The sequence below is a fragment of the Callorhinchus milii genome, unplaced genomic scaffold (assembly GCF_018977255.1).
Source record: "Callorhinchus milii isolate IMCB2004 unplaced genomic scaffold, IMCB_Cmil_1.0 Scaffold11, whole genome shotgun sequence".
Lineage (NCBI taxonomy): Eukaryota > Metazoa > Chordata > Chondrichthyes > Chimaeriformes > Callorhinchidae > Callorhinchus > Callorhinchus milii.
This window is the reverse complement of record NW_024704752.1, coordinates 14,608,001-14,621,119: the sequence shown is the minus strand read 5'-3', so window position 1 is coordinate 14,621,119 and position 13,119 is coordinate 14,608,001. Positions and strand designations below refer to the sequence as shown.

Below are 13,119 nucleotides of genomic sequence, written 5' to 3'. Positions count from 1 at the left end.
CTGTGTCAAAATTCAGTACTACTTACTGAAGACTCGCTGTCACGAATAATGAAGTCTCCGTCAACTCCCCTTTCATTTAGAGCCATTTCGCCTTGATGCCTTGTAATCTTTCCGTAGTACCATGGACTGCCAGCAAATCTGCCAGTGGTTGCTGCTCCTATGTAATCACATTGAGGTGGTGTTGGTCCAACACTAATGACTGGTGGTGAAGTCTGCACAATGTTCACGTAGTTCTTAGGCACCAGACCCACTTGCCCGTCAGCTTTCCTACATTTCCACCATTCGGGATCATTTTCTGGTTTCTCAACAACTTCCATCACTTCGCCCTTCTCAAAATTAAGCTCCTCTTCATTCGTAGAACTGAATGGGTATAGGGCTTGGACAACATGCAGTACTTTGGCACTGTGCACATTGTTCACAACAGCCGCGAGTCTTTCCGTTAGAGAGCTCACAGGTTCTATAGTGGAGCCCTCGGATTCCTCCATGACGTAATTCGAAGGGAACCATCCAGTTTGTCCATCGTAGCTACCTCGCCACCATCCGTCACTGCATTTCTCCATGACAATAACCTTTGTCCCCTTCACCAACGAGAGCTCATCATCCCTCTCTGCTGTGTAGCTGAACTTCACAAACGCAGGCATACTGAGGTCGTACAGACGTTCTCCATTATCAGCATAACAGTCAACATCTGGATTTGATGCAGTGTCCCGAATACTCGGTTTCCGTTTTACTTTTCCAATGCCTTTAAAGGAAAAATATTAAAAATGAGTGCACTATCAGAGACGTTCACTGATGTTTACATAGTCAAATCAGAAAGAATTTTCAGATAACATTGCCTTAAGTACATTTACTGACAGTAAACAAAGACATTGTACAATATTTAATGGAAACAAAGGAGTGCTCAGGGATACCAGTTCCTTGTATACATGACAAACTGTTTCAGTTCTGGAGAAGCCAAAATGTTTACTATAGCATCATGATTATCCACAAATAAAGTCAGTTAAATGTCTCTTATATTCTGTTCTGGTTTTTAATATCTCGTGATTCTCTCTGATGCTTTTACCAACTCAAAAGTGAACTTTGGACAAGCTTGAATGGTTTGTTCTACATGTGCTCTGACACTTTTCTTCAGTTAAAATTTAGCACTGGAGAGAAACTTGAACAGGTAAGAATCGGTATTAGTTGACTCTTGCAGAGAGAGAGAGAGAGACACACGCACAGACAGAGAAAGAGAGCACATGTGCTATGGGGACAGCAGAGAGAGGCTCCCCCATTCACAGGAAGTGCTCACTATATCTTTTAGATTAGACGCATTAAAGATTCCCATCATCTTACAACGATTCAGGGGCTTTGAAAACTCTGTTCAGACGTGGTAAAGATGTTTTACTTTAAAACGCTGGGAAGCAGAGTTACAATGTAATCAGATCCTGTATGTGAACCCACCAACGATCTTCAACATTATTGTGGCATACTGAGTTTCCACTGTACATCACACACAGCTCAAGCTTACTTAATGCTGAATTCAGTTTCGAAAAGGAGGTAAAAGCTCCATGAGAAACATAAAATTCACTAGACAAAAGGCTACTTTTATGCCACTTTGGCTTTTACTGAATTCCACTTAGTGTGAAGGTTGAGGTACCCTCGAAACGGTTGGAAAGCAATGGATAATTGCATGCTTCATTATTCAAACACCAGCTGTTCACCAGCAGCAAATTCAGCGTCAAATCTCTGTGCAAAAGTCCTCCCTTCCAGCAGCTAGCAGGAGACCCAAGTAAAAAATCCTCCCAGAGTGTCAAACACAGTACATCAATTATCTTGATATCTGAATGCACGGGCAGAAATACAATCTCAGCAATTCCACACTGGAAATGTGAAATGTTAGTAGGTTGATGCCAATTAGACAACAACAACTCGCATTTATGTAGCACCTTTCACATCGGAAGGCCATCCCAAGACAGTAATGCTCGATATTGATGATAACCATTTGCAATGAAGATTCTGAACAGCAACTGAAATCCTACTCAGGCAACTAGAAGCATGGATATCAACATTTCTGGATGTTCCCTAAATATCTATGCAACAGAGAATCTCATGGTTCACCCATTCATTCACCAGTAAATAATCTTTATTTGCTTCAAAATACCCTCGGAAAATGTAATCAGCTATGGCAGTCAATGAAACGAAACGAGCAAGATTGCCAAGAGCAATCTCACACGCTATAAAATGTGCCACCATTAAATAAATACCGGTACACGCAAATTCCGTTCACGCATCAAAGCATTCTGAACAAGTGGCAAAGATGTGGATGGCTATTTAGCTCATGCAATACATTCTCTCTCTTTGATTTTTATCACCACAGGTTAAACAACTATATATTGAATTTCTGTATTTATAAACATTCATACAAAAATTATAGTTTCATCTTAAACTCATCGAATTTCAGCAATGCAGGTAAAGTTTCTTGGCTCACAACTACCTCAGTTAAAGGCAAATATACAGGTAATAGAACCAGAGAGTGTTTTAAGGCTTCCTTACATATAAAAAAGAAACAGGGACTTGAGTATCTTATAGTTCAGGCAAATTCTGAATCCCTTTAATGTAGATGGTCTTGAGAGTCTGAAAATCAGTTGAATGCTGCATTATAAACTGGTGCAGTCCAAACACCAAAGGGTCAAATCTGGGTTAGATATTAAACATATGTGTTTTAATCAATGAAGCTCGAGAGTCTTTTCTAACACTACATTGAAAAACACAGGAAACAAGATTGATGTCAGTCTGATGCTTAAACCTCAGTTTTGACACTGCTGTGATCCCACCATCTCAATGTCCCACCACTTCATCTTGTTTATTGTTACCTCCCATTACGTGAACATCCCATGAACATCCTTCAACTTCTCTTTGACAAGTATTACTCCATCAACATGATACACTATATTCTCAAAGACGTGATAAGGCATGTGCAATATATTCTCAATGCAAGGATTAATATTATATGCCTCTTATTTTTACCTTCTCTATGCAGCACTTTGCACTTATCTGCATTGAAGTTTGCCAGTGATAATCCAGCAAGTAGTGAAGCAAAACGGCAACAAAAGGGTCAATTCTATGAACCAAAACCAAGAGAGATGATCTCAAGTTTTGTGTTAGTCCAATTACAGGATGGCACAAGACCAGTTAAATCATTCTTGTGCAAAAGCGAGAAAGAACAAGAAGTTGAAACAATAAGTTGAACATAAGTTAACGTCTTCTCATATCACACACTAAGAATAATTTGATTTGTTTATTCTCAATAAAAACTCCCAACACTCCATCATAGCTACCAACTCTGCAATTTCACCTCAACATCCCTCTGCCTCCGTTCTACTGGGTCTGGCCTCCTCTGTGTCCCCCGAATCCTCCGATCCATCATCGGCGGCCGTGCCTTCAACCCCCTCCCCTGGCTCGGCCTCTGGCTCCGCAATTGTTAAGCGCTCTGAGACGCCCCCCGGCATGGAGAGCGCTATATAAATGCAAGTTGTTGTTATTATAGTATTTTGATCAGATTTCCCCCTCCACTACTCAAAAAGTTCCCATAGAAACTAGTCCAACCTCACCTGCTCCCTGCTATGGTAACAAAACAAAGGTGATCTTAGTAAAGATAATTTGATTTCTTCCAAAATTCCCTACTCAGATCACTCTGAATCACTAAAACCTTCTCTTGGTTTATTAGATATTCAGTAAACACAACACAAACACGACATAAACTCTCTAGATTTTCCACTTTGCTGCTACTAAAATAATAATAATAATCCTTGCATTTGATATAGTGCCTCATCATGTCTTACGTATCAGTACATCATTTTTTTTCACTGGTTCATTATCACAACTTCTGCACCAAAACTAAAGCAATGAAGTGGTTACTTCAGAAATAACATTGGAATCATAACCCAGTTAAACTCCTCAATTGTTCCATTTATTCTCGACTATCTCACTCTCATTGATATATGCAGAAACGATTCCTGCTTTGACAACCTGACAATTTCAGGGTCTGTCTCATATGAGCTCATCATCTAGTGCATAGTTTACAGTGGAAACATCTACATTTGTGTAATACGTGCAAAAATGCTATGTGGTTACTCAAACAATTCTACCAAGGATACACCCTCGAGTCACACTGGATTGAATGACTCACTGAAATGCTGCTCCTGCATGAGCAAGTGTTGAATATTCTCCTACACTACAGTTCCAAACTTGTATGCTCCAGTTGTGGCACTTCTTAGAGAAGATAAACAGATGTTTAGTTTGGAGTGATGGCCTCCAATAAGAGTAGATATTTACACCAGAAATCTAAAGCTCTCTCCGTACGAGAAACGGCATGAAACAAGTCTCACATAAAATCATTGCAGAGACGGGAAATCATATACTCTCAGAATAATAACATTTGATATAGTCCCTTTCACGCTTGTAGATTGTGTCAAAATGCTTCGCAGAAAATGGTGAGTTGCTACAGATCACATCTGCACTTGGCCCTTGCAATATTAAATACATTGTGCAGAATAACACTTCCTATTGTTCGCTAAATCTCACAAGATTCGATTTAAAGACCTGACCCAATTATCTGTCATGTAGTTGTTACAATTCCAAACACGAGACCATTTTCAAAGCACGACAATGTTTGGATCTGGTTGCTCCGGGAATGCTGAATGTTCAGAGTGGAAATTATCTCAGCCACAAAAGGTGAAAGGACCATCTTGCAGAAAGCAAACCGTAAAATGTGATTTGTGATAAGCAGCTAGACAAACACGGAGATCAGAGCAGTATTGGTATCCACTGGTCTCCTAGATACAGTACACAAAGCACCATAGTATTCGACAACTGTGGGGAAAGATCACTCCAACACACAAGACAGAGGTTTGTGGATTACACAGTCAAATATCTGAAGCAGATAAAGGTGACATTTATTTTCCATCAAGAAATGGCAAGCATTCAGCTAATCAGAAATACTTTATGTTGTTTCCTATCGTAATCCTTTACATGAAAAATTCATCAGTGATTAAGCAAACAACGATCACTAACATTTTAAACCACACAGTCTACTCTTTTACAGTTTTCAAATATATTTAGGTGGGGAATTATCCAACAGTAATTCAAAGAAACACAAAACTTTAGCCAGGAAAATTTAACCAGAGAGCGCTCATATGCTTATGGTCAAATCACAGGGATCACTGTATTAGATATTAAACCTCCTGTTGTTTTGGCATGAACTAGAGCCACGAAAGGTAAACATTCAGTAAATCACTCCCACCCATGAACAGCTTAACCCGACAACTATTCAACCCACAATTTCTATTGCTGTCAAAGATGAAGTTATATAAAGAATCAGAATGCAGACAGTATTTTCACATATGTGCATTCAATTCTTGAAAATGTCTGTATAAATGTCAAGTTGACAAATTACACAGTCACTGCACTTTATAGTATAGACTGTGAAGCGCTTTGAGATGTCCTCCTGCCACGTGAAGCGCTTTGAGATGTCCTCCTGCCACGAAATATGAAACGCAAGGATTGTTAACAAAACAAGCACATGTATATTCACTTGATTTTCTCCCCCAGTCATGCTACTTTTAAAATCGAAGTTGGCCCTCCACTAAATGATCCTTTCCAACAAGTGATCTGCCAATATCGCCTCCAGAATTCCTGGATTATACAGTGAACTTTAACCTCAGCCACATTAACTCGGCATGAAAGCAAATGGTCTGACAGTTTGAAATCTCAATACTCAGCTCGTGTTGCCAACAGTCTCCAATGACACACTGTCAATCAGTGAGTGCAGGTGAGAGAGAGAGAGAGAGAGAGAGAGGACAGTCTGCTGTTTGTGTACATCATTAAGTCACTTTGCAGCTGTATGACGATTTGCACTTGAGAAGGAAGCTCTGATTTGTCACTAGCCCCATCATTATATGTATTAATGGTTACGTTATTTGGTTATTGTATATAGTATCGTACTTGGTCTGCATTTCTCGAGACAAAGATGATTACACATGCCTGGAAGTAAACAGTTTGCCATGGTTCACTACCACAATCAAAGGCCACAACAATTTACATACGCAACAAATGGATCCATTCTACAGGTGTGTGGGTCTGAGTCACCAATGAAAACTGGGACAATCAATACATTACAAAACCTTAACACCTGGCAGAACAGCAAATACCTTTAAGGAGTGTCATTATGATGGACCCACCTAGAAACCACAATGCCTACACATGGTGTCTGCCAGTAAAAGCTTCATCCAAGTTTCAGAATGCGATTGCAAGTTTCAGACCACACCCTATGTATATTTGCAAGACACTGCTGTGCACAAATCGGCTGACTAGATTTGCTTATGAATACACAGTCACTACATTTTACAGTAAAATCCTGGGAAGCACTTTAAAACGTTTTGATGGCATGACGAGGAGCTATATCGCCTACAAAATGTACAGTCAATTCTTCACAGTATATTCTAAAGCACTTAGAGACGACTTGAAGACCTGATAAGGTGCTATGTCAAATGCAAAGATTATTGTATCAAATGCAAGCACAACTATTTTTTTTAAATTTGTGTATACAGCACCCATATTAAAATGCATGACCTGGCAACACAAAGTCCCGATGCATTTTACGACTCAAAAGGCAACACTCAGAACAGCTCAGTGAGATGCAGGCTAAAGACCTTCAGCTGCCTTATGTCAAGCTGTGCTCTTCACCAACAGACAAGTGCTGTTTGCCAAGAGTTCCATCCGCCACAGCTTTACACTGACGTGGAAAAGAAGAAGTGGAAATAAATAATTCTACAAGAGATCAGGTTCAAGTAGTCAGCAACCTTTATTGCAGTTCAGGCTTAAAACTGCTGCACATGCAAAGAGGCTGCAAGCAGGCAGAACTAATGGAGCAGTTCATTTGTTTGTTTCCTGAAATACTCCAACCATTAGTTGAACAAAACCCATTTCAAAATCACTGCCGTCAAAATCTCGACTGGTTCACAAGGCATTGTTTACTCAGGGATAGAACACTTACTCCGTTTTGAATACTTGTACTTTATAAGAACCATGCATCTTATTCGGGCAAGGAAAACTATGGATGACGGTTGCACGAGATGTACACGGATGTGCTTATCCACATTCAACTGTGCTGACAGTTCCTCTGCGGATGTGTTCACCCTATTCAATGCAGCCGGCCGGTAAGTGCATGTGTCGATGGGTCAGGACTTCATTTCCCGCGATTCAATGCAGCCGGTAAGTGCGGGAGTAATGGAGGGTAGGGGCAGTGTTACAAGTTAGGAGGTGATTAATACGAACAGTGGTTTGGACAGGAAACTGAATGGGACTCAGGTGAATTACAACTTAAGTGACTGTACAGTGTATAAGGATGACACTTATGCGGGTTTCATTGCAGTTTCACCACCAGCAACAGGGCAAGACTCCAAATGGTCAAAGGTGCATAGACAAGGCATCACTGATTCAGAGTTCAGCTTAAATTGGAACCCAAAAGATAACTGCAGCCAGTTAAGAAACAGCTCTTTGTTCTGCGTGCTATATTAATAATGGCCCCCTTCTACATTTCTTTACAAAGTGCTCATTACGTCATGTTTAGTTGTAAAATTGTGTGCAACATTGACAGTACAGATTGTAAAGAAACCATTAGCAATATCCAGCTGCTTGGCAAACAAGTTCAATTCATTAACACTAGGGTTGTTATAAATGTCAAAATGAAAAAGCCTGGAAAGAAAGTGCTGAAGAACAAATTGGAATAACTCCAGCTCATAGCAAAACCCAGTTCTGGAGATCCCGTTTCCATTATGGAGTCCTGTAGCTCAGTGGTTAGAGCACTCGCTTTGCAAGCGAGAGACCCGAGTTCAATTCCAGGCAGAGGGAGAAACCTTGGGCAAGTTTCCTTACTCCACACGCCTAATAATAATCCCTCCAAAACCAAAAACAATAATAAATTAGTCATTTTCAATCTACGACTGTTTGTGGGACATTGCTGTGCGCAATTGGCTGCCGCGTTCGCCCACAAATATACAGTCAATTCACTTTACAGTGTGTTCTGTGAAGCGCTTTGGGACGTCCCCCCGACATGAAAAGCGCTATATCAAATGCAAGGATTATTATTATTACATCTTCTGTGTTAGCCTTAGGATCTTAAGCAAGATAACTGCAACGTTCGAGGTAATTCCGTCACGACCCGTCACTTTCCTCCCTTTGTGACCTGCTTTATCCCCAGTCCTCTACCTGCTACAACCTACATTGCATGTGGTGGCTGAAGAAGAAAGGTGAAGCTGATTTTAGTGTGTATTATGTTTGCTCTAAATATACCTGGGCATGTGAAGACCACAAAAATCATTGGAAAGCAATCCGCTCAGATGGCTCTGGGTTCCTGCATGTCCCTCATCTCCTCCACTCCACCATCGTGGGCCGCGCTTTTAGCCATTAAAACCTGAAGCTTTGGAAGTCTCTCTCCCCCAAACCCTCCACCCCCCTCCTACTCCTCTTTTAGACCACGACTGAAGACTTTCCTTCTTGACCATGCTTACAGTCATCTCCTCCCTCCCCCTGGCTTGGCATCAGGCTCTGCCACTGATAAACGCTTCGAGATGCTGCCCAGCATGAAGGGCGTTATATAAATGCAAGGTGTTGTAATCCAATTTTAGTGTGCTAATGTGTACACTGTTTGAAAGCGATCAAGAAGGACAAACAGTTTTGAACTGATTGCTTTCCAATGATTTTTGTGGTCTTCACACGCCCAGGTATATTTAGAGCAAACATAATACATGCTAAAGTCAGTTTCAGCTTTCTTCTTCAGCCACCACATGCAATTTAGATCGTCTGATTTCCAGGATCCTTGTAGACCACTATATTGTGGCAGGAAAGCAAGTGTAGAATATTAATAACCATAACCAGAGGAAAGAAGGTTAATTTGCAGCATATGAATAACATTGCAATATATATTAATCAGCATTTTAGAACCTTTTTTTGCCAAGAGCAGGTTTAAGCCGACCTAAATTCCATTAAGAAGCATTAGCAATAATTAGATTTTTTTTTAAAAAAGATATTCAGGTTTAGAAAATCTTGAGTCAGAAATTCAGCTTTCTATAACCACTGTAACCACTGCAATGGAGTCGAGCAGTTTCCTGTAGTCATGCAGGGGTGAAGTTAAACTGAAGCACAATTTAATTCTTGCTGCAGATAATGCCGTAAATATAACTTTGGAAATAACCCAGGAATGCACACATCTCACATGTAAGCTATAGGAATTCTGCTGTGGACTTAACCCACTGTTAACTGACTAGACGCTGGACATTGCACAAAGCAATTTCGCCTGCAACTCATACATATAAGTACTGTAACATTAAACGATAGAAAAGTTGTTCTATATATTCTCAAGCAAACCAGCAAATTGGGTTTGGAAATATGGTTAATCCGCTGATGTAAAAGTAACATTTCCCAATACATTTGCATTACCTAAATGCTACTGGTTACTTCAAGAGAAATCACTCAGAAAAAAAGGGAAGATTCCACAAATGATGCCAAACACTCTGCCCACGCAGGACTTAAATTAAAAAAAAGTATGATGTTCCAATCCATTTATGTTTCCAGATATAAATGTTTCAATACCCATAGGCACAGCCAGAGGCTCATTATAACACCATTGTATAAACAGCTACTCATTGCAAGGATGCAAATCTGTGTTTCTAGTTGATTTGTTATTACTAGTCCATTACATAATCCTTTGATCCTTGCATTGCGGACTTCAGAGAAGCAAAGCTGCAAAACAAGCACAGAATGATTAGGACGGTTTCCTCTCTCTCTCCTCCCTCCCCCCACCACAGAGAATCCACGGCAAATCCTTCAGATAAACGCCAGCTGAGATTAGCACCTGTCTCCAGAAAGCTTTGATGTCCGAGAAGTCCATCACTTGGAATTTAGTTGAAACGGTTCTTTTTCAAACACTATTTGTGGGTAAATATGAATACGTAAACATCACAGTCTGTAAATCGGCCTTTTCACATACAGGCAAGAAAACAAGGATTTGGGTAATTAGGTCAGCTTTTTGAAAAAATAATACTTTTAAATACCTTCTCTGGAAATGATGCTTAGGCTAATTCAGTATTTGGCCAATTCATAACATGAAATCATCAGTTTGCAGTCAGCACTGATTTCCAGCTGAATTGTTGGCATCAGATCAGTTTTCAGGCCTTCATTAATAAAGGTTTAATGGAAAAGTGTAAATATATTAGGAATCAAAAGAAATTGTAGGAAATGCATAGAAGGTCAACCAGCAACTGAAAGAGAGAAGTCAACATTTCCAATATGACCCTTGACCACTCAAAACTACCATCTTTTTTCAAAATATCAATTAACACTGTATTTCAAATCATTTCCTAGAATTTACCTATTGGGTAAATATGGATATTTATAATATTATTATTATAGGGATATTTGATTTTTTTTAAAGACAAAAATCTAACTTTTATTTTGGTAAGTTCATTTCCATATTTAAAAGATACCATTTTTACAGCCAACACCCTGCAGTTTTATTTAAAGTCTGGTTTTGTATTTGGGTATAACTCTGCCCAAATGGATCAGTTTCCAAATACACTACACTGAAGTGTCTGAGGTTGGATTCCAAGCTTGTGCCAAGTTAGGTTCTCTCAGCCAGGAGAGATGTACAGACACTCGAGTGTCTGAGCGACACATAGGTTGGACTACTTAGCAGAATAATATTCAGTGAAATCTGCTGGAAAGTGCAGATACATGGATATCGGGCAAGGAATGAATGGCTCTTCAGCGCTCCAACTACCACCCCCATCCTCTCCACAATAATTGAACAACCTGCTGATATTCACACAATCAGTATGTTACAGGCTGAGCGTCAAGATTGGTCACTCACAAGTTCCAGTGCCTGTGGAACCATAGCCCAGAGACAACAATACTTATCATTCCCCTCTAACCCGAGCCATCCTCTGCCTATGTAGCCACCTGGAAAAATCTGAATTGAAGGGAATTATTTTCCACTTGTTAGTGGTTTATTAGATAATATCTGCAAAGCCCATGAGAAAACCTCTTGAAATATACATTGCTTAAATTTTAATAAAACCCAAATATGCCAATAAAATCCTGCAAAGTCTGCTGTAAATATTTAACGTACATAGCCACCTCACCCCAATACTAAAGCTCCACCAAAATAATTCACATTCATTCATGAAAGCACACATTTAGTAGCATGACACCTATGCATTTCCTTCCATTAACAAATGACAACACGATACTTCACACTCCAGGCATGAATTCCCATTGAACTCATTCATGAAAAATAAGCCTCGAGTTTCCATGACAGAAATGGAGCACTGAGCTGGCCAAACACATTGTGCGTTGTGTGAACAAGGAATCATGACAGCTATTTGGTCATAAGGAACAGTAATATTGCAGAACTAGTGCCCAAAAAAGGGACAGGTTAACATGATTTTTTTTCCTGTCAATGGAACTACTTATTGTGTGAGGGTACCGATGCATAGTAGAATCTCACATTGAGTAATCAGAGTAACCTACTATTCTGGACATTTTTCCCCCCCGCAATCTGCCTTTTATTTATATGAAAAAAACTAATGGTGAGCAAACTGCAAATTTACTCATGAGGACAAAATAAAACAAGTCATTGATGGCTCTATTTGCTCGATTCCACTCTGCTTCATTGATTCAACGCTAATGTGGTGGGAAGATGGGGGTGAGGAAAGACATATAAATTTGGAAAATACTAGTGGCAGCAATTGGCTACGGCAGCAAGCAGTTTGAATAGAAAAGTCCTTCTCTGCATCTTAATTTTGTTTGTCTAATATTTTGTATAATATTAAGAATCCATCCCATACCCAACAGCTGTGCCATGATTCCCTGTTCACACAACACGCAGTGTGTTTGGCCAGCTCAACGTTCCATGTCCGTCATGGAAATTCAAGGTTTATTTTTCGTGAACGTGTTCAGTGGGAATTCATGCCTGGAGTGTGAAAGATGGTGTGGTCATTGGTTTGTGGAAAGAATGTGTGTCCTGTTGACCATAAAGGAGCCTTCCCTCCTGCGCGCGACAGATTTTTTGCTACTTCAGTAATTTGACAGAGTTCCACAGTCAATCTGAACACAAAAACAAAAAGATGCTTCATCGCACATCTGCCAGGTGTGTCAAGAGTTAAGTCCACTAAGGATCCAAAGCTTGCACAACATGTACCAGAGCAACTGGCAGTACAGAAATGGTAATTCTCACTCACTCACACGGACAGAGAAACACCCCACACCTACATTTGAATTATTCAGGAATATGGCGAGTAGAACTATAAATAAGTTTACAGAAAAATGTTCTAAATGAAGAGCACATCAGGGTGCTCTCTTATCATCTTGTTAGCTGGGAAAATCATGCAATATTCATTTTTATATGTACTTGAGCAGTCAGAAAGGAACATTGCAATAAGCTTCCATATTATTATTAAAGCCTGAAGTCCTGAAAATCCTCTAAGGTATCCAAAATGTCCCTTACTATTAACATCCAAAGCAATTTTCTCATCAACTTTCCTATTGTGCACATTTTAAAGTTTTAGTAACTGGGTAATTCTTTTTATTTGCATGCACTTCAATCCAGTCAACAATCCAGTATGTTAATATGATTAATAGTCCAATGAAGTTTCATAAACGAGTTTGCAACATAAAATCGCTTGAGTAAGAAGGGTTTGCATTACATGACATTTAAGCTGGAATACAGAATCATTCAGAACCACACAAACATTTCAATTACATGCTTAAGATACCAATCGGATTAAAATGAGTGCTGGAATCCTTAAACATTCCAGTCCTCAAGGTGTTAATTTGTTAGCTGGAGCCAGTTAATTTTTTTTAATGCCACAAATTCCAACCACTTCACATATAAAATCGCCTGCGCTCAAACAAGTTACAGCATTTTAACCTTGTTACAATAAAAAATGTTAAGACATGTCTTCACTTTCTGCAGGAAAACTGAACGACTAGCTGAACACAATATGACTGTCACTCTGAGCATATAAAAAATCAGACAAACCAGGTGCATCGGAAGAACTGACTGTAAAGCCTTTTGCAATT

At 39.6% G+C, this 13,119-nt stretch overlaps 1 protein-coding gene across 3 annotated transcripts in view; it reads right to left on the bottom strand.

Moving 5' to 3' along the window:
* Positions 1-13,119, bottom strand: part of LOC103174820 (cytoplasmic protein NCK1) — a 40,875-nt gene that overhangs the window by 1,895 nt on the left and 25,861 nt on the right. For all 3 annotated transcript variants that reach the window (XM_007887371.2, XM_042339259.1, XM_007887373.2), the window contains one exon: positions 27-742. In XM_007887371.2, coding sequence (XP_007885562.1) covers positions 27-742 — 716 coding nt within the window. The remainder of the gene's footprint in view (positions 1-26; positions 743-13,119) is intronic.